Below are 22,179 nucleotides of genomic sequence, written 5' to 3'. Positions count from 1 at the left end.
GTTATTGTTTATGGAAATTCAGAGTTATCGACTGTTCACGAGAATGCGATTTGACCCGTTAAAGGTCTTTTAATACTGACGGATATTAATGACCCTTTTCAGACGAATTCTGAGGGAACCTACTTTCAACGGACACCCTGTATTAGGAGGAAATTAGCACGGGTCCCGAGGGTGTCCCCCTAATACAAGTTTGATTGTATCAGCATCAATTTCCAAGTCGTGAGTTTTTCTACAGTGAATAAAAAATAACAACATAACAAAATATTTGTATCTTAATTGATTTAGTTAATTATTCAGTCAGCCAGCCAGCCAGCCAACCAGCCAGCCAGCCAGCCAGCCAGCCAGCCAGTCAGTCAGTCAGTCAACCAGCCAGTCCGTCGGTCAGTCAGTCAGTCAACCAGCCAGTCCGTCGGTCAGTCAGTCAGTCAGTTTCAGTCAGTCAGACAGTCAATCAGTCAGTCACCCAGCCAGTTAGTGAGTCAGTCAGTGAGTCAGTCAGTGAGTCAGTCAGTGAGTCAGTCAGTGAGTCAGTCAGTCAGTCAGTCAGGAAGAATCAAAAAATGGTTTAGGCTAACTGGTGTATCTTATTCTATGTCTTTGCAGTAGTACGTGAAAAGTGCACCATGTCTCAGTAAAATAAATAGCATTGGTTGTTTGTAGAAAACGGTTTGTCCTGTGAAAAGGTTGAATTCCTAATCCTGCAGGTAACCATCGCAGGCCAATGAAAAGTACAGTTCTCATACCCCAAGTAAAATGTATTATGTAGTTCAAAGCAGAGGCAAAAACGTTCCTCTAATTCTATAGCTTGAGAGCTAGCCAAATTAGCACAGTTCGTGCTAGTTCTCAGGAACACCTCACATATATACTCGTGAACAGAACTTCGAAGGCGAGGTAAACAACCAGCAAATCCAGTCGAATAAAGAAGATACTCCAAGAAGCAACTTGAACAGTAAATATCTAAGGTTAACTCCGGCTGAGTGAAATATCCTAATTCTTTTTATTTGTAGTTATTGTGTTCAAAACTTGTAAAGCGCAGTTGATATTGCAAAGCTATGGTGCGAGTAACCGTACTTGAAGCGTCTCGCCAGAATAAGGGAAAAAAGATGGAACTTTAACTTCTTAGCTTCTTGTTTCGTTTGATAAAAAGTAAGACAAAGCAGACATGTTCAGAGATAACTGCGTTTTTGAACAGGCTTTTGACAATGGTCAAATTCCCATGCGACCGCCAATTAGAAAAGTCTTGCTCCGCCACAAATAAAGGCCTTTTAAAATTGTTGTGTCTTCTGAACTGAAAATATTTGTTGATAAGGTTTGATAACAATAGGTTTGTCTAGCGATAATATCGCCATTTTGAAATAATGAGGGCTTCAGCTGCTAATTCCACGAGGGAATTTGTTTCTATGGTTTCCACGGCATTCAAGACAGTACTTTCAAAACATGCCGAGGTGTATTGTGTACGAGCTGATGTACATATATTGCCTAAAAGCACTACCGTTTGCATTGCCTAGATGCAGTGATACTTCCCTCTGTATGCGTTAAATTTATTGCCATCGCCACCCATGAAAACATTAATTTGTCACGCTTAGTGAATCACGGGGAATTCAGATAGGTTGGACTTAGTTGCAATGGGAAGTGGAGCTTCAAAACAACAAGCTCAAGTAAGTAGTACAAGCAGCCATTTTCTAAACTTATAAACGTATAGAACTTAGGATTATTAGTATTTTCCTCTTTCCAGTAGCCGTGCATTATGAATGGACGTGTTAAAAGGATGGAGTGAATCATGCATCAAATCATGGCGCGTTTGGGACGATACGGGCCAGGATCAATGATCCGAGATAATGTTGCATCAAAGGAACCAATCAATTCTTACCTGGAATAGACTGATCGGTTCCTTTGATGCAACAAGTTCTAAGTAATCATGGTGCATGGTCCTAATCCAAGCTATCCCAAATAAACGCATCCCAAGATTTACCGCAATGCCTTCACGTGGTGCATTCCACGCTGAATCGTAGTGCAAATGTACCAATGCCTCAGTCTAGAGATTACTCCATTAGATAACAAGAACTGGACCTTTTAGTAATATATGAAAGGTGGCACTGAATAAGATAAGGGACAAAAATGTATGGACGATTTCTATTCACCAAGGGAGCTATCTGGGCCAGATATAAAGTGATTTCGTCATAATCTTTGTTGGTTTGTCTGCTAGCGCATATATATCACACTGGTGATTCACTTAAGGCAAATATACCAGCTATTTAAAAAACAAAACAAAACAAAAAAATACAATCTGTAGGTAGGCTGTAATATTTGTGCAAGGGCGGCTTCGAATTTTTCAAGTTTATTATGGAACACAAACTTCATTTGCATCGAGAAAGCTGTGAAAGCGAATGGATACTCGGCTTGAGGGCGTATTGCGGCAAACTCTACGTAAAACGTATAAAGAAACAAATATTCAAACGGACAATTTAGCACTGGGCTTGCAAAGAAGTATAGAAACTGAAGTCGTTTTCAATACTTATTTGTAAATTGTTCGTCAAATCTGGAGAGACCGCATTCGTAGACATCGGACAGACTCGCACATATCCCATGTGGCGTGTTTTTTGTGAAGAATTTTGGAAATACAAATATCGATATCTGCCGTGGTATTTGTTTCTTTAAGTATAACTGTATCTTGCCTCAAATCTTAATATGGAAACCGATTAATGACTTTTTTCTACCAACATGGAAATTAGGACGTAAATAAAGGCCACATATTAAAGTATTAAAAAATAACATTAGTCCGACCACAAACGAGGCGTCGACTTCTGGTTATTTTACAATATTCCAAAATGGAGTGTTCGAGGCTCGAGTTTTGAGTTTCGATACGCAACGGTAGTTGGAAGACACAAATTATTTCTCGAATACACAACAATAGCATCAGACAATAGCCTCCTTCCTTTTGTGATAAGTTAAATTAACAGTGCATTCAAGACAGTGGGATACGTCCTGTTGTCGAATTAAATTGTTGGTCTGAAGTTCAAGTCTTAGATACGATTTACGATCACGTTCGTAACGGAGAAAAAAGTGAATAAAGTACAATTGAACATAGCCAGGAGCTAGCGCGGTATGCTATTTTCAGCTATTCCATTTGCCAATTTGCATAAATTACAATCGGGCCAAATTTAAATTGTAGCACTGAGTGAAAACCCGCCTTAGGGCCACCTCGTTATTACAGACCACTTAAAATATAAATTACATAAATCGCTTTATTTAAGTGTCAAAATCTTTAGCACTACTGTGCTAATTGAGGACACTGAAATGAGCAAACAAATATTGTTCATTGAACAGAAACTTCTTAAAAATCCCAACTGGCGGGAGACTAAACAGTTGGCTATTTACAACGCGTGGAGGAGTTGAATCTGGGACCACCAAATACAAATCCATCCTTTATTCTGATCAGGACAAAAGCTTAATCAGCCATTGTTTTATTTAAATAACCCCATTAACGAACACAGCCACCCAGTTAACACGGCCAGATTTTTTCGGCCCGTTGGTGACAGGATTAACGGGGTACCACTGTAAACACAATGCGATTCCAAGAAATGGGTCTGAACGAATGGCAGATAAGCGAGGAAGCAGCAGGCCGATTTTAATTCACTCCCCACTTGCACTTCGAGAGCGTTCCATTTATATCAAACAGTAAAAATGAACTAGAAACTGGCGTGGAATTAAGAACCGACCCAAAAAGCTAATTTAAAGACGATAAAAATAAATCTGCACTTGCAAAATCAATTTATTCGTATCGGGCGAGAAAAACAAACGATTGAAAGAAGAGACGGAGTCGAGTCATTCGAGTTTAGAGTCGCAGGTGTCGTTCGAGTTTTCAGTCAAGAAAACAAAATACAAAGAACTTAACGCTTGATTAATCTTGTACAAGATTACACAAACACCTTTAGAGTCAGAGAAACATACTTTTCTCTCTGCAACTTGTATAGATTTATTAATGCTATTTGGCCACATAGAATATATGGAATTCTATCCTAACGTGTTATAATAAAGACTCATCCATACCCCATATATTTAGACCTTACGTTTTGCTGTATAATTAGACATACTTTAAAACTAAGGGCAGTCAAATTCCAACCTCGTCCCAAGGGAGAGACCCTGCGGACAAGGCTGGTATAATTCTAGATCTGTTTGTTGTCATACTCGTAAGCTGCACAACGCCTCGCCCTTCCCGGGATTTGTTAATGATTTTTTTATGATTACTGGATTAATTATAAACTCTGTCAGTCTCGTTAACAGTATTTGTAATCAAATAACCTAGTTTAATTTAATACGTAGGTTCAGTCAAAGCCCATACATGTATTTCCCAGGCTCTCCTCGCCGCACGCCTCCATCAAGTCCCAGTATGACGTGGTAGTAGTGGGCTCTGGTTATGGCGCATCTATCGCCGCCAGTCGCTGCGCACGCGCGGGTCAATCCGTGTGCGTTTTGGAGCGAGGCAAAGAGTGGTTGCCCGGTGATTTCCCAGAGACTTTCAGTGAGGCGACAAAGGAAACGCAGGTCACAATTGGCGGGAAGGGGAAGAAAATAGGTGTGTAAGCATTTTCTAGTGTCTTATGTTTCCTCACTACTTGTATATGAGGAGTGCTTAGTTATGGTCGTTGTTGCTGTCGTTCTGCTGTCTAGAAACTTTCACGTGCCAGCTTGTTTCCCGGAATACTTTCTAAAACTCACTTACCGCATGCAAATACTTTGACATTTTCAGGACAGTCATCAGACTTGTACGAATTCATTGTTACCGATGACCTCACCGTAGTCCAAGGATGTGGTCTTGGTGGGACCTCCCTCATCAATGCGAATGTGGCACTGGATGCAGAACCTGCGGTATTTCAGGACCCATCGTGGCCGAAAGAAATAAGAGAAGACATGGATCAGCTGATGAATATAGATCGACAGCACTTTGTGGATATGATTAAGCCCACACCATATCCAGATAATTATCCACCACTGTCTAAACTAGATCGCATGAGAGACGGCCTTAATGAATTTGACATCGAGGACCTAGACAAGTTCTTGTACAAGACACCGCTTTACGTAAATTTCCAGGACATGCCATCTAATCACGTTGGAGTTCCTCAGCCCAAATGCACAGGGTGTGGAAATTGTTGTGGGGGTTGCAATGTCGGCGCCAAAAACACGTTAAACATGAATTACCTGCCCGATGCAAAAGTACATGGAGCCGAGTTGTATACCGAGGTAAACGCTAACCCAGTGAATAAACTTCATAGTTAACGCTACCATTATCCTATTTTATTCTACAATTATTAGTTCATCGCACACTGACTAATAGAGGAAAGATATCATACTTCGTATTTGCTTTGATCAACGTTTACTCGTGTTGAAGTTAATCCGGCTGAGGGCTTATAGTTGTTTTGGTAATGGCCCAATATTTTCCTTGATACAGGTAGAAGTAACTGCTGTCTTGAAGTCTTACAATTCCACCGATTGGATTGTCAGTTACAAAAGATTTGTCCCTGGCAGTTTTGACCTCGAGGAACAAAGAGTCCGTGCTACCTACGTCATTCTTGGTGCCGGCGCCATAGGTTCCACAAAAATACTTCTTCGTTCAAAAGAACGTGGTCTGGACGTGTCCGACGAAATTGGAAAACGCTTCTCAACCAACGGCGACGTACTCGGATTTAGCTACAACGGAGACAAAATGGCCAACTCTGTTGGAGTTGAAACCAAGAACATGACTTCTGCCCAACCACCTGGTCCGTGCATTACATCCGTCATGGACTTTCGTAAAGCAAATGGCGGCAGTTTTGAGGACAACTTTGTTATCGAAGACGGAACGCCTCCGTCTGCCTTATCTATACCATTTTCGGTTGGCGTGAGCTTCAGCGCAAAGGTCATAGGAATTGATAAGTACCCTGCGACTGATCTGCTTCAGAAAACATTCCAGGTGAGAACATCAAACAGTCAACATTTGACGCGAGGAAATTTTTTTTCTAACCTAGCGTAATGCAAAAGTCCAGAGTGAATACTGAGCCATTTATAGCTTAAATATATTATGTTGTAACAGTTTTGCAGCTTTAATTTGTGTTAGACTTGCAGAATAGCTAGCTTAACAAGTTGTGGTAAACGATGAATACGGTTCCAAAAGAGTTTTAAAGCAGGTTTACGAACAATGCTGTCGAACGGTATGACGATGAAAATTGAACAAAATACTAAAGTTAGTGTTTCTTGAGGAAGATCTAGATGTACTGAAAATAAACGCCGCAACTCTGATTTCTTTAGATGTAACTGTTTGATTTCTTGCGAGGGCTGACAACGATTTTCTTTTATCGTTAGGAGCTACAGGGAAAAGGGATTGACAACACACTTTCCTTTCTGTGTATGAGTCATGATAGCGCGTCTGGAGTAATTTCTTTCGAAAACAAAACCGACGACATCGACATTACATGGGAAAAGGTGGGCTTTGAAAAGAGTTTCACAAATGTCAATCAAGCATTAGAGAAAATAGCGCGTGGTCTTGGTGGAACGTTTGTGAGGAACCCGACGTGGCTGGAGTCTCTGGGTCGGAGTGTCGTGTCAGCACACCCCTTGGGAGGTTGCCCTATGGGAGAATCTGGAAGAACTGCTGTGGTGAATCACGCCGGGCAAGTGTTTGATGGTAAGCTACTAAGTTTCCTTTATCAAAGATACTGTTGCAGTTTAACGACCCTAACGGAAGTAAAAAATCAGGATTCAGATCATTTTTGTATTCTGTTTGTTGCTTTTTTTTTTGTCTCTGTTGGCTCAGTGTTATTTTTTCAGTCAAAGCCGGGACTTAAACGCTTTAGATTCTGGGCTGATTTACAAATCGTTTCTGTTTGCAGTCTGTTTCTGAGTGCTTCAGAATTGAATTTTTACTCGTTTTCAAATGAGTGTTAATCAGATGTCTTTTTTTTTTTATTATAATGGTAATATTTTTTTCAATTAATTTAATTAGACATTTATAGTCAAGGACTGAAAAGCTAGTGGCCTACCATTCAAGTCTATTTACAACAAACGAAGTAAAACAAGGAAACCTATCCTTGCAAAATTAGTCAAGTCCTGCATATGGATATTTTGTTCTCGTTTATTGCGCTGTTTGACGGCGTCAAAAAAGTTTCTTTAGGGAATATCTTAATGAAAATGCAGATTTTTCAGCGCTAAGCTATTCCTATGATTGAAATGCGTCTAGGCAACTGAACTCCTATATCATGCCTGTCTAAGTTCCAGCAACGTCCAAAAATTACATTTGTGTGTAGCCTGTCACGACAAGCTGGGAAAATGCTGAAGGGTGACTATAACCATCTATCGTCTCATACAGCAACAGGATAAATAATTACTTTAATCATAAAAAAAAAAAAAAAAAAAAAAAAAAAAAAAAAAAATTGGAGGCCAACTTAGCCCACCTGCTGAACCCATGTGGGCTAATTCATCGACCTATGAATTGGAAAAAGTTATCCAATTCTTTTTTTCAACTACTAAATTCCGCTTAATGGTTGTAAAATTAAACTCTTTTGGCAGGTGAGACAGATGAGCTGCTCGATGGACTCTATGTCGTAGACGGAGCCATTCTTCCTCGAGCAGTGGGAGTCAATCCATCGCTTACCATTGCCTGTCTCGCCGAGCGTTGCATGCGCCTCCTAGCAAAACGAGAAGGATGGAAAATCGATTACAACAGATTTACACCACTAAGTGAGTCATTTTCTAAGGAGCTGCTTAAAATGTAGCAGTTAGTTTTTGAATTATTAGAGAATAGACAACCAAGCTTTTTGTCACGTTGTTACTGGCTGTTTCAAATGGCTTCTTGAGATTCCTTTAAGAAGCAGTATGAGGAGCACCTCTTAAATACTTATCAATAGTCCCTTGTATTTTTGTAATGTATTCTCCGTAATGTTTACTACGTAACGTATTTTTGTTTTCCGCATTTATCACCTGGTTATCACCTTCACGTGGTGCCGGGATAACCAACCAGAAATTAAGCCCTACACTCGTTACCACGCACATATATATATATTTTCAGTTCTTTTCATAGCCATATGCAACATATATTTCTCTTCTCATATTTATTTTATAATACTGATGTAAATTAATTCTGTAAATAGTGCACAATAAAAGTTGATTGATTGATTGATTGATTGAATGATTGATATGATTGATTTGATTGATATGATTGGTTTGAATGATTGATCGAGTGATCTTTTGAAATCACTTGTAGTAAAGTTGTTCATGGAAATCTGAGGAAGTATGGCCAAATTTGGATTTCACTGAAAATTCATAGCGAAGCAAATTAGAACTAATAACTGGCATTTATGATTAGCATGACAGTTATCTATATAAAGTGTAACGACGTAAGTATAGAGTCGTCACACGAAGAAATTAAAATTGGGTTATACTGTTCAACGGCTAGTATCTGTATTGTGAAAGATATGTTAATAATGTGCACTCATTTGTCGTCTTCAGACAGATCAGCGTTTGCTAAGAGAAAGCCCGGCATCCGTTTTACGGAGAAAATGCTCGGAACGTTCACGTCTACAAAGAATCAAAAAGGAGGAACACCGTGTGAATTCACCGTGACTATAGAGTCTCAAGATGTGGAAAGCATGATTAACTGTGACCCAGCACACGCCGCCACAATAAGCGGCACGGTTACTTGTCCAGCATTGTCCATGGCGCCAATGACAGTCACGGCAGGTAATTAAAGTTGAGAAATGGTTCAGCTCATTACATTTTATGACGAAGCGTTAGCTTTATTAAGCAATTAGATTATGAGCTCGAGATTTCCATCGCGTGAACTATCGCGCGATAGAAATCGAGAGCGAATAATCTAATCGTTTCAGTATAAAGCTACTAGTCGTTCAAAACTTAATCTAAATCCTCTTCACAGACACTTCGAAAAAGCCAAGAAGCGGCCGTCATTTTGTTAACAAGAGCAGACTGTTACGCTACTCACTATCTATCACAGAATCATGCTGAGTAGCGTAGCCAATCAGAAAACGGCATTCGTGAACACTTGTAGAATTATACTAAAATATGTTAGAAGGCAATTATGAGGAAACTACAAGAAAACCAGTGATTAGAAGCGCCAGAAAAACTAGCTGAAGCAAAAAGGGCAAGACGATAAGGACGGGAATAAAAATGTAACACGTCGCCAATCTCAGCCTTTCGCTCACAGCACTCCTCAGCTCCCGCTAGCGTTTATTGCTTTCCCACTGGACGAGCCTCCTAATACGCTGAATTACATACGGAGCCAGTTGTGGCAAAAATCATGATCCAAAGCAGCGCCGAATCTAAAGCGCTTTAGAAAATCTCCAAAGAAAGATCCTGGATCCTCCCCGATCGATAAAAGTTTAATTACTGATAACGCAGACTTGCTTAGCCTTTTCAATTCTTAGCTGTTCTAAATTACATTATTATTTGGTCACTTAAGGTCATTTTCAGTTCTTAAATCAAAGTACTGAGCACATAGACACCAAGGAAATGGTTTACAAAATGATTCTCACTGGAATTCGTGGCAAAACATTTTCCTTCGATGGCATCAAGTACGTAAAGAACGACTCGTTTGGAGAGATCGGACTTGGAGATACTACGACTTTGTTCGTTACCATTTATAACGGGAATAAGTTCTCTGGGAAGCCCGTGGGAAAAGCAAAACTTTTTGTTACACTCCCCAATTTCATGAAGCAGCTGGCCGCGACCGAAGTTACGCACACAGAAAGCAAGATGGAGAAGTTAAAGTGGGTGTCACGGTTCTGTGCCTTTTTCACTGGCAGTCTTTTGGACATTTACAGTCCTGTTACAACAAAGAAGACCCACTTTGATCTTAACGCACCGCCAAGGATGAAAAGGCCCCTTCGACTGAATGGGAAACATCCAGAAGTCCACAAGTGCATCACTAAAGATAAGGTACCTGTAATCCATCCTTTGTTTACTCATTAGTAATTAGCAAACCAAACTCACGGCTCGTTGACATAGCAAAGGGTATAAGGAAATTACCGACACGAGAAAAAGTAGCTGGGACCCATCCTGTTACAACTCATTAGTTACTGGCTAAAACATACAGACTACATGTAGTATAGGCAGACGGTTTGAGGACATTAGTGACACAAGCTAGTAGAAGTTGAAGAACTGATAAACCAATAGGGTGTTTTCTCTTGGGTGGTCAACAGCCATGCAAATTTATTGGAACAAAACAAAGTGTTTACAGCATGACCGTCGTTTAATGGTTTTAGGACACCAATATGGCTGCCGTGACGTTATGTGAACACACTCTATGAACACTTTTGCTGGTGTGTAATCACTGAGACACGAGCGAAGTGCACGAGCCGGACTAAAAAATATTAAACTGTCTGTTCTTCTTGTACTGTTCTGAAACAAATCGTTTAGTAATATGAACCAACATACGTTCGGGAAAATTGAAATTGAGAGTTTTAACTCACTCTCGGATTGACAAATGAAACACGAAGGATTGGCTTGATCGCAGGTTTTGTGACAGCAGATCTCTAGAAACTCTCTGCAACATCATGAGGTGGCACTTTATCTTCACGAGCTTCTTGTAATATATACATGTAATGTACGTGTTCTTATTGTGGCGCTCTCACACACACGGTGGTAAGAGTATAATTTATTCTTTTATTATAGTTTGAACTGCGATTGACGCGTTTTGAAGGCGGGAAGAAGGGTCCTGTGGTAATGTTTCACGGAGCTGGTGTGAGCAGTGTAATTTATAGCTTGGACACCATTGAAACCAATCTCGTTGAATTCCTTGTGGAACATAGGTAACATATGCATAGTCTTGCTTGTTATTTGTTTTCATCTTCTTTATCATTATCACCTGCGTGATAGAATACAGAGATACATCTCTAGGATGTTAACTTCAGTGAAAAGGAGAGGTAAATTGTCCTTCAAAACCAACCATGCGTCTCGCAAAATATTCTTCAGATTTCGCGGTTCTCGCAGTCTCGATTTTTTCACGAAGCTGTCTCGCAGTCTAAATTTTTTCCAGGCTAAAAAAGTTTCGAGGCACCGAACGTCGCAAGCGAGCATAAAAACACTTTAAGTCGAAATGCCTTGAACTTGTAGAAAAACGCCAATCTCGCCCTAGCGCAAAGTCTCGCATTTACCATTCTCTGGAACAGGGTTTGCAGCTAACGATGGGGTGACTATGATTGTGTAAGCTGCAGTGGGAGTATGGTACATGCACGCTAGTGATTTTCAGTATTCGAAAGTCAGTTTGCAAAGTGGAGATTTTCGTTTTAAGGTGCATTTTTTGTGACGTCTTTTTGAAAAATGCATAAATAGTGTCATACCTGGGTTCTTATTCCTCTTTTTAGATATGACGTGTGGCTCGTTGATTTGCGGCTGTCTTGTGACCTCCCGTGGGCTGTATACCAGGATTACACATTGGATGACTGCGCCGCGTTCGATCACCCTGCAGCCATAAACAAAGTCCTTGAAATCACCAAGCAGGTATTTCTGGAGGCATTCTATAGCCAGCAAGACTGTTTTCAAGGTTCTTCAGAGAGTCACATCTAACCCAGGCACACACGTAGTGCTAATCACATAACTAAACACGGACATATGTACAACTCACTCCCTCCCAACCCTGTCAACTGTTTTTTAGAGAAGATATAGAATGTTGAGGTAAAAATACAGTCGAACCCCCCGTAAGCGACCACCCAAAATGTCAAGACTATGTGGTCGCTTACGAGAACTCAGACCATATTGAGTCAAACTTTTGCCTCATTTAAGACTGATAGAGTACAGGGTATGTGCAGTTTTTCTTTAAATTTTTAACGGTGTTTCCTTTTGGAAAGTCAATTTCGAGTAAAAATTTCAGTAATTCCCATTGATAATTTCTGTCTCTTGTACAACCGAGGAATGCAATAATATTACAAATCCTTATTATCCAATTTTCGCTCTGTTATCTGTCAAATGGTCATTTACGGGAGGTTAAAAACAAAAGAAAATTTCAAACTTTTAGCTCTAAAAGTGGTCGCGGTCGTTTACGAGAGGTGGGCGCCTACAAGAGGTTCCAAGTGTATTGATTTGACGGGGAAACTTTTGGTATCTTGAAAAGCTGGTCGTTGAGGAAAGGTGGTCCCAGCCGGAGGTTCCACTGTATGCCCATGGTAGTGAAGTCAAAAAGGCCAACGGAAGTGTATTGATCAATCGAGCGTCGTCCTTTTATTTTCATTCATTTTTTTCGGTATTTTTCATTAATGTTACATTAAGAGAACGCTCACGCAACATCGACAAAGCTTTGATTCATCATATTCCTAGAAAACTGTTCAAGTGGTTGCACACTGCGTTGGATCCTGGGTGTGTTGTGCCTCCCTTCTGTCTGGTGCACTTGAGGGAAAGGTTAGAAGTCTGGTTTGCAGTCAGTTAGCTGCAAACCCTGTTCCAGCCTTGTTAAACAAGCTGAAAGCAGGCCTATATATTCCGGGAACAGCAGAAGCACTCGGCGTAGATGGACTCACCGCAGACACTGATGACTTTGCTTCATTCAGCGATAAACTTTTTAACAAGTTCGCGAAAGGCGTCACAAGTATATTTTTGCCTTATGATGAGTTATGCCGCAATCCCGTTTGTCACAGGTAATTGTTCAATTCGTTTGAATAACATTAGGAGTTATATAAGTTCTTGGATGTGAAAAAAGGTAAACTTAGTTCTCAGAAAGTGTATTTTCTTCAAGTTTCTATTGTTTTACTGGATTGACTTCGTTTGTTGAAGTTGGCCAGAGTGATTATTTTGATTTTGATTTTACCACGGCTCAACTGTAAACCACGCTATTGTGAACTTGGAAGGACTATAAAATGGTTAATTGGTGGATTATCCGACTGATTTTAAAACTAGTGTTTTATATTGATGCATTTTACATGGGTCCTGCACACATCAGAAACCAGTGTGCACCAATTAAAACAACAACAAAATGTGCCACTAACGGAGGAGAAGAAGTAGCAAAGTTTGTTTTTCAACTTGCAGCTGAAAAACCTTTTCTCTTTACATTTGTAACTGGTATCACAAACTTTTGCAGAATTACGTTTCTTTATGGCCTACTTTGGGAACACGAGAATCTGAATCCTCTCACACACGATTCCTTGCATGAGTTCTTTGGCTACTTGTCAACCAAGGTAGCGAATCAGATCGCCCTAACGATGCGGAAAAGAAAGCTGGTCTCGGCATCAGGCAAAGACATCTACTTACCAGACATGGAGAAGAACGATCGTCTAGAATCGACAGCATACAAGAAACATATAAGGAGACTGAACATACCCATATGTTTCATTGTCGGTGAGTGGTAGTTGAAGGTATACTGTGGTAGTGGCGGTATAATTACGTGCAGCAGTAGTAGTAGTAATATAACTAGTCGAGCAACATTAGCAACCGCCCCTTCCGAAGCAGCCACCGCCACTGTTATCGTCTTAATCGTGGTTTCGGCGGTGTTTCAGCAATGGCAATATCATACGTGAATTTTTCTCTTCTGCGAGCCTATTGAGTTCAAAGGAATTCACACCACATTAGTCAAATTTAAATGGTCTCTTGAGCAATAAATCATATGTTTCTTTCTCAGCCCTCTGTAACCTAGGAAGTAGGATGGGCGCCTGAAGGACTTCTCTAGGTTCAATCTTTTTGTCCTTAAACACCATTTCAGCAAAAGTGGTCGAATTTTGTGACCTGTCCTAAAAGTTATCACGAAAAAAAATCGCAAACCGTTTGTCAATTATTTAATCACGTGACTTTTTTTCAATTGCAACCTTGTTTTTCAAAGAGTATTTTATAGAAATTTTGTGGGGTTTTAAAAACCTGAAATTTCTGTTTTAGTGCGAGTTTGGAATTTATGAGGATTCGAGCTCCCAACAATTTCTTGTATGGCGTATCCGATCGGCAAGGCCAACATTTTGAAATATGTGAGGTCATTTTCGCCTAATGTAATGGCATGATTGACACGCAATTATCACTAAAGTACACAGGCTCGGGTGCTTTACACATAATATAAGATGTATTGCCATTGACTAGGCAAAGGGAGTGGGAAGGTGGGGGGAAGGGTTACAAAAAGGTCACGAAAAGAAGGCCCAGGCTAAATAGGAGCTAAATAAGAATCGATGACGGATGACGTCAGATGACGTCAGTGACGTCAAATTGGCGTTATCAATTTTTCCGTGTTTTGAATCCGCTATCTTGGACTTTAATAGTAGGGGTATCGAATGGTCCCATTCAACTGAAAAGTGTTCACAAAATTTGACCTTTGCTCGAATTGCTCGCAAAAATTTGATGAGTACTCGTTTGCTCGTGCTAGCAAAATGTCTGCAACTGCTCATATGTTCGGATTCTGGAGTCTGGTAGCTTTAAGTCCCTTTTCGTAGTGTGGTTAGAAAGATTTTAATAGATCTCATTGATCAATTGAGCGTCCCCTCATTGACTCAGGTGAAGCTACATCAGACAAGGCATAATTGGCTGTAAGCTGCTGGGATTGGTTGAATAGCGATAAATCTTAACATGCTGCCCGGCTTTGCAACCATTGTCCCGTTTTGGAGGTGTCACGCCGATTACATGGGACAAAACAACGTTTCCTTTTAATGAAAGAGAGATTCCGGCTAGCGGAGAATTTACAAAGTGCTCGCTGCTCGCTGCACGCCATCTCTATTTTCTAAAGTGCTCGCTGATCGCAAGACAAATTTTGAACTCTGCTTGTGCTCGCAATAATAATCGTGCAATGCACTGCTCGTGTGCTCGCAAATGCTTACAAAGACCAAGGGATACCCCTTAAAGTGCATAAAAAATGTCAAAAATTCCCTTAAATTTCATTTATTGCCGTATATAAAACTATAACATTGTATTGAGCATATATATCATTTTTGTACATGCCTAATCAATTTACATACAGCTCCCTTGCTGAAATTGCTAAGCGAGCTGCTGACTTTACCTTAATAGGCGAGAAGAACAGTTGCTTTTTGCCTGAAAACACCTTTAAAACTTTCAACCTTGTTAAAGAGGCCCATCCTGCACAAGAATACACTTGGATCCAGATCCCTGGCTATGGTCACCTGGATTGTATTATTGGAAAGGCTGCAGTCCACGATGTTTATCCACATATCTTGAAAGCTTTAGATGCACATGCCGAGGATGACCTTCTCCTGGATGAAAATGCATGCAATTCTATAACACACGCAGTAGCATCCCTGAAGTCTAAAGTTTGTAAGTTTGTTTTTTCTTTGCCAAGGTAGTTGGTTCCACTCGTTTCTGACATCTACAGCAACAAACCTTAATTCGACAACAACAACAAATGAACATAAAAGAATATGTAACAACATTCGATATGCAAAGGGAGAGAGATTCCTTGAACATTTCAGGTTACTGCTCGTAAAATGCCACATAAACCATTGCTTTTTAACTATAAGAACGTTATATTGTAGGCCAAACCGATGACTCCAAAAAGACTACAACGACCTCACCAGATCTGTCGACAGATCTAGAAGTGAAACATCGGGATATTGATTCTTCGGATGATGAAGAAGAACTCACTTATCCTGCTGAAGCCAAAGACGTCTTCGAACTCAGCAAAGTAAAAAGTATTTGGCACAAGCTGCACGATATCACCCCTTTGGAGGCTTCGCAACAATGGCCATCTAAGGCTGCCAGAAAGAACACAGTGAAAAAGGAACCCAGGTATGAAACGTATCTATTGATAATATAATACGCGTGTAAGGCCATGGTAGGAGGGTAGCTCTTTTTGATTTATTTCATTGATGAATTGACCTTTATGGTAGTTAGGGCTGATCGGTTGGTTGATTGATTGATTGATTGATTGATTGGTTGATTGATTGACTGATTGACTGACTGATTGATTGATTGATTGATTGATTGATTGATTGATTGATTGAACTATTTTCTACTTTTAGCTATTATCCTCCCAAAGGCACCGATGCCGAAAGGGTCGAAGTTCGAGAGATGATTAACCCCAGCCACCCAATGAAGAACAAGATTTTATCAATGAGCGATCTTCATCTTGACTGTGAATGGAGCAAAAATATGTACGATAGACTTAACAGTTTTATCACCAAACTGGCAAGTGTAGCTGAGGTAAGAACAGATCAAAGGAAATTGATGGTTTTTGTGTGGGGAGGAAAACCGCAGAACCAGAAGAACTTCCACAACAAAAATAACAGCAAAACACCTTACCCAACCCACTTACGAAGCCTTGTTTTGGATCCAAACCAGGGTCACACTACTGGGAGGCTGGCTCTCTCACCACCGCGCCACCCCTGCCTCCTAAATACATTGAACATTGAGATTACCTGATTAATTAATCAATAATTTAGTAAACATTCTGGTCCTTTCTCTTTTTGAAGTCAGCTAGGTTTTAAAGACATAATCATTCTCTAACAACGAGGGACCGCAGCAACATACCTTCACAATATCACTTTTTTCTTAGTACAAAACTTACCTCGGATTTCTAGCTAAGAAATAGTCTCGTTGTCTTTCTATTTACAGGTTTCGTTACATACCTTGGTTCTACTCGGAGATGTCGTTGAGATGTGGCTGGAGCCAATGACACTCTCGCCTCTCACTCTCAAGGAGCGTATCGCCAAATGGAAGTCGAACGTTACTTGCGACCTCTTCTTTAAAGTTGTGCGAAAAATGGCAGAGGAAGACGGCGTCAAAGTGTTTTACATAAGAGGCAATCATGACCATGAGATGACTGCCGAGGCTGTGGCGGAGCTCATGGGAAAGAAAGTGGAATTTATTGCAGGAACCCTCATCTACGTCATCAACAGTGACGACGGGCAGCAGTACAGAATACGTTTTGCGCATGGCCATGACTGGGATCTATTTAACACGTACTCTTTAACTGATTCAGACGATCCCCTGGGTGGCAGACCCATAGGGTATTACGTCACAAGGGCAGTGGCTACGACAGATGCAGTTGTGACCGAGACCGAAGAAGTGAGTGTACGCCACTATTTCAATTAACGTTGTGAGATAAGAAACTTTTTAGTGGATGGTTTTAATTGTTAATCACTGCAATCGGAGTTTTATCACATTTCCAAACGTTTTAAAGTTCTTCTACAATACACCGCTAGAGTCGTCTATTCAGCAGTTTTCTAGGTATTTAGAAATTGAATGTTACTGATTTATCACATATCAAACATTAATTAGGTAAGACGATGATAATTGAATATTTTTTCTCAATAGTTTACTAAAAAGAGGTTTTCTTTTTTTTCCCTTGACTTGATGTTTCCATGGCCATCATATTTTGAGCTCCTGACGTAAGAAATATAAATATGCTAGTAAGATTTTACTAGGCTTGTTTTAGAATCAGTTTATATATTAAGCTTTGACAAAAACTCTGAAATTGCGAACCCGAGCTGGCCAGTTTAAGATGGTAAATTTGAACTGGCAAATATGATGTCCTTTATATCGATATGATACAATTTATACCATTTTTGCTACTATAAAATATATATCTACTACATGCCGTTGGGGATCAACGGCTGGGTACCCTACTCATCATGACAACATTATGAATATCCAGATTTGTTTCTCTGGGGAGGGTGGCGGATAACTTTGCTTGGAAAGGTGGGTATAAAAGTAATATATGAAACACGAGAGACCGTATTTTGCCACGTTACATTGTGTAGACAAAGAGAATAGACCTTAAAATACGATCCACCGGCCGGGTATTGACGAGCGTTGAGAAATTTGAAAATGTGGTAAGACAAGGTCGTTCTTGTTTGATATAACTTCTCAATCAAAAATTAAAGCTATAAGGAGAGAACGAAGAAATAAGGTCGTAAAAACTTAGGTTAATTAAGATCAAATATCCAAACACGGTCACAATTAAGATATCCCTCAATTAAACTTGAGGAATATTTGTTGATTTTAAGAGTATTTTGGAATGAATTTCTTATTACCTTGCTGTTAGGTTCTGAGACAAGTGACGACGTCTCTGATGCGGACGCTTGGAGGGGATTTGGGATCTTTTGTCGTTGAGATGTTAGCGAAGGCTCCATTGCAAAAGAAATTTACCGAGTCCATGATCGAGCGAGGCTTGGGTCGTGACGTCAACGACGATGAGTACGTCCTTCTTGAAGAAGGGAAGTGGATCAAAATGTCAAACGTCATCAAATATCGGTACATTAAACGAGCAATCGAAAAGGTAGAGTCACCATTTCGGTATAATTAATTTCTTTTAGATAAGTAGTCAACAAATTATAATTCACTCCTTGCATGCAGGAGCAATGATACTTGCTAAATCGCTAACAAAACTGTGTAGAGATCTAGAGGGTAAATTATTTATTACCCATTAGACATGTTTTTATGCGGCGTAATATTTCATTTAAATATAATTTAAAACACTCAGTTGGGATTTTTAAGCCTATTATGTTTAGTTTAAATATATTTGTTTCAATCATTTTAAGTGGCATGCCTGTCAACTAGCTAGGTATAGCTAAGCGCTTTGACTACTATAAACAACAACAACAACATGACCAAAAACAAATATCTCATGTTGTATAGCAACCTGAGGACTCTCTATTAAACATGAAAAATGTAAAAAAAAAAAACCAAAAAAACCAAAATCTTATGACTACGAATATCCAGGGGATTGGTTCCACTGCCCCCCTTGTACCACGGTGGTGGTATTATTTCGCATGTAGAGAATGGGTAACGTCCAAAAAAAGCCACGCAACAGTCGTTAGTTTCAGTTTACCGAGTTCGGAACCAGAACTGATGTTGATTTAGTACGTCTCCTTAGGATAATGCCGCAATTTCATGGTTATTCATCGTTCCATCAGTGATTTCTGCCTAAAAGAGTTTTAAATGCGTTTCTCTTGTTTAATTGCCACCAGTTTGGCTCTAGTTACACATACAGCCTGCTGAAGGGATCAGTAGGAAACTTTGACGATTTTATATGTCAGTGTGGTGAGGATGTCGTTGTTTTGGGACACACCCATGTATGGCGAGATCACAGAATCAAGAACAGAACAGGAAAAACAATCTACATCAATACCGGATGCTGGATAGATTATGCACATGAGGCGAGGCTGGAAAATAAGTGATATTTATTTGTTTTGTTAATTGACGTTTCCTTTGATCGGCATAATTCATGTTTCGGTGAGCATAAAGATTAGCAGAAATAACCAAATTAAGAAACTTTTTGGGATATTACATCAAATAACGCGGCTGACAATAGTTCCTAGCTCTTTCCATCCCCTCTTCCGTGATGGTTCAATATTACTACAGTTTGTCATTTGATCCCACATCACATTTGATCACACAAATAAGGGAATAACATGACTTTTTTCAGGAATATTGTTTATTTGCGATAATATTTCTGCTAATCTTAATCGTAAGCTATCCATGTTATTAAGTTGCGGACATCGCTTCCATATAACAGGTTACCATAGGAAAATGACAACTTTTTAATAACACCTTTAATTCTACCCTGAAGTGCCTACAACTCAAAAACGTGTCCTGTGACAACTTTTGTGGCAAGTATGATAACGTGCAACTTTTTGCAAAGTCGCCTTTAACTCGACAATCTAAGCTTGCTCTGAACTTTTGTTGCATTTATGTAGGCTGGTTATTTAGGGACGAATCAAAACATATAATACTGAGAAGAAATGTAAATACTTTCGAGTCTCAGACTGCGTCGTGTCACCTATAAATCCCTTACATGGAAAATTACTAAATCGTAAAGAAACGATAATAAAACATTATCTAACTTTGAATTGTATTTCCTCTCTTTCAGTTTTCCTACGCAAGCATAGTCCCTCCAACAAAATCCAAGCCGGGATCTGTTCAAGTCAGAAGCGATTTTCTGGAGACAGACGGCATTGTGTAAATTTGATCTTATATCGTATAACAAAAAGCGCTGGTGACAAGTTTCTAAATAAAATGTTGGGTTTTTGTCACTGACAAACACCGGAGAGGAAACGTTTTCGAATTATCTCGTTGGCGTCACAAGTACGAACGATTTTCGTTTTTCTTTCAAACTAGTTGTTAAATTAGATTCTAAAAGAATCAAAAACTGTTTAACTGGGCTTATTTTTTTATTATCTCTTGGTTGCTGTAACATGCACCACTCAGAATTCTTGGCGAAAAGTGATTTTCGAACTCGGTTTTAATACAAGTACCGTATAGCGGCGCTTGTCCACCGCTAGCTGGACCGCACAAAATCCACGGATAGACACAACCTATTTCGTACCAAACTTCTTTTGAAACGCCTTCTTTATTGTTGTATCGTATCGTGAAACTAGAAACAATTGATTTACGAAATTAGGGCCAAGCAAATAGCTTAAGAAATATTCCAGGATCGGATCTGGCGAGAGTTGACATCAATAGAACCTTTCCTTCCTTCGATATGACTAACTAATAAGAAGTAATTTCTTTCCTTCGGAGCACGAGTGCTTGCCAAAACTGATCAAAGGTCCTTTTTTCCTAAATTATATTGAATTACATAATAGATGTCTAGCGCAACATGCGTTCCGTATGGAAACGTGAGACAAGTTAAGAGCGCGTGACGAGCCACCTAGTGTGACTTTAAAGATATTAAACAAAATCAAATAAGCGATTTTAACTCGTGCTATAGGGGCACTTACATACCGCATGGTTTAGTTATAATTTTTTTGTATGACTCATAAGTCAATGGATATAGCAGGGCATGTCTCAAAGAGACCCCGAGTGAATATGAGTGAGCACGAGTGATCACGATTGAAATACACCGCAGTATGTTGTCGACGTCAAAATAACGTCATTACTATGTACTTGGCAATTTTTACTTATTTTGTATGTAACGAATGGCGAATTGAATAAATTTGTAATCACTTTTTCGTCAGTCTCCTATCATCTATATGTACATACATTTTTATGGAATTAACCTTTCTTTTCTCGGTTCCCTTGTTCTCATTTCAGAAAAAAAATAAAAAAATAAAAAAATAAAGAAAAGAAAAGAAAAGAAAAAAAAACAACAACAACATACTCCGTGAATTTTAAACCGGACTGTCCTCAGGCCGCCCGGTTAATATCTTTTTAAACCTCGTATTTTGTGTTTTCTTCCATTCTTATTTATCTTTTTTACCTTTCTTTCGTCCGTTTCGTATAAATTCTCACATTCTTCGTAAGAGCCAAATAGGGTTTTTGCTTCAGTCTTTTACCTTTTGCGGAGGCTTCGAATGGGAGGGCGCGCGGAGGACAATGATTTTGGTAAAATCTCACATTCTAGAAAGATAGGCAATTGCAAAATGGCTATCTTTCTTCTCTCTTTTTTTTTTTTCTTCGCAGCATTCCCCACGTGCTCTCGTTTTCCCCCTCCTGTCGTCCCTCTTGCTTCCTCTAGCTTCATCAAATGCGATAAGCATGTTCACTCACGCGGTCATGACAGCCAAGCAAATTTGAGCTAACAAAAAAACGTTTTTACATGAGAAAAAAATTCAACTCCCGCAGGATTGTTTAAGTGCACCAACACGGCCGCCGTCCCATTGTTTTGGAACACCAACTTGGCTGTCATGACGTCATGTGAAAACGCTCTCTAGATTTCTATGGATTCTGTACTCGTGTTCAATTCCTTTGAGTTCGCACAATTTTTTGTCCCGTATTATTAGAATGTGTTATTCTTCGCTATAAAGGTTAATGCTCAGTGCAAAATACATAAATGTTACTTCCATTAAAATTGAGTTATAACTCTGGAGTGATGAACTTTTCTTTCTGGACTGTTTGAAGTTTTGTTCGTAGTTATCAATACAGTTCTCACCAAGATTGGTATTGTCGTGAATAAGTGTAGATTCTTTTGTTCCTAAGGCCCAGTTCAGACGCCGAACTTTTCATGAGCCGAACCAAATACATTGAATTAAGTACATGGAAAGTTCGGCGTCTGAATCAGTTAAGAACGGCTATTTGAATTTGGAACGGCCCAGCCGTTCTTCCCGCCTAGCTCAGCCGGGAATTTTGGCTTTGGAACGGCTTTGATTCAGACGTCGAACTTTTCATGAGCCGAACCTAATGTATAAATTATTATAACGTATTTTACAAGCAGTTTTTACTTTGCCTGAAAGTCGCTGACATTTCGATGTGTTTTGGTTTAAACTAAATAAAGTTCGGCGAATTAAGTTCGACGTCTGAATCAACAGGTGTACTTTTGATAATTTGGGTCGGTCC

The 22,179-nt window shown here is 39.6% G+C and overlaps 1 protein-coding gene across 1 annotated transcript; it reads left to right on the top strand.

The window, feature by feature from the left end:
- Nucleotides 1-1,599: 1,599 nt before the first annotated feature.
- LOC110059198 (uncharacterized) lies at nucleotides 1,600-20,931 on the top strand. The gene is made up of 19 exons (XM_089294167.1): nucleotides 1,600-1,658; nucleotides 4,330-4,576; nucleotides 4,751-5,241; nucleotides 5,450-5,950; nucleotides 6,340-6,661; nucleotides 7,543-7,713; nucleotides 8,482-8,712; nucleotides 9,449-9,924; nucleotides 10,660-10,796; nucleotides 11,352-11,487; nucleotides 12,301-12,617; nucleotides 13,058-13,314; nucleotides 14,956-15,219; nucleotides 15,438-15,690; nucleotides 15,924-16,104; nucleotides 16,516-16,968; nucleotides 17,948-18,181; nucleotides 18,873-19,061; nucleotides 19,775-20,931. Exons 1-19 carry the CDS (start codon nucleotides 1,626-1,628, stop codon nucleotides 19,865-19,867), a joined length of 4,986 nt encoding a protein of 1,661 aa, XP_089150293.1. The 5' UTR covers nucleotides 1,600-1,625; the 3' UTR covers nucleotides 19,868-20,931.
- Nucleotides 20,932-22,179: the final 1,248 nt, after the last annotated feature.

Source organism: Orbicella faveolata, unplaced genomic scaffold (assembly GCF_042242905.1).
Source record: "Orbicella faveolata isolate gen_17 unplaced genomic scaffold, um_ofav_v1 contig_25, whole genome shotgun sequence".
Classification (NCBI taxonomy): Eukaryota; Metazoa; Cnidaria; class Anthozoa; order Scleractinia; family Merulinidae; genus Orbicella; species Orbicella faveolata.
The sequence above is the reverse complement of the archived record's forward strand: the minus strand, read 5'-3'. Positions and strand labels throughout refer to the sequence as shown.

Coding starts and splice junctions, on each gene's coding strand:
- LOC110059198 (XM_089294167.1), top strand. CDS start 1,626: ATGGGAAGTGGAGCTTCAAAACAACAAGCTCAA. Junction 12,618..13,057: donor CGCAATCCCGTTTGTCACAG/GTAATTGTTCAA, acceptor AAACTTTTGCAG/AATTACGTTTCTTTATGGCC. Junction 13,315..14,955: donor ACCCATATGTTTCATTGTCG/GTGAGTGGTAGT, acceptor TTACCTTAATAG/GCGAGAAGAACAGTTGCTTT.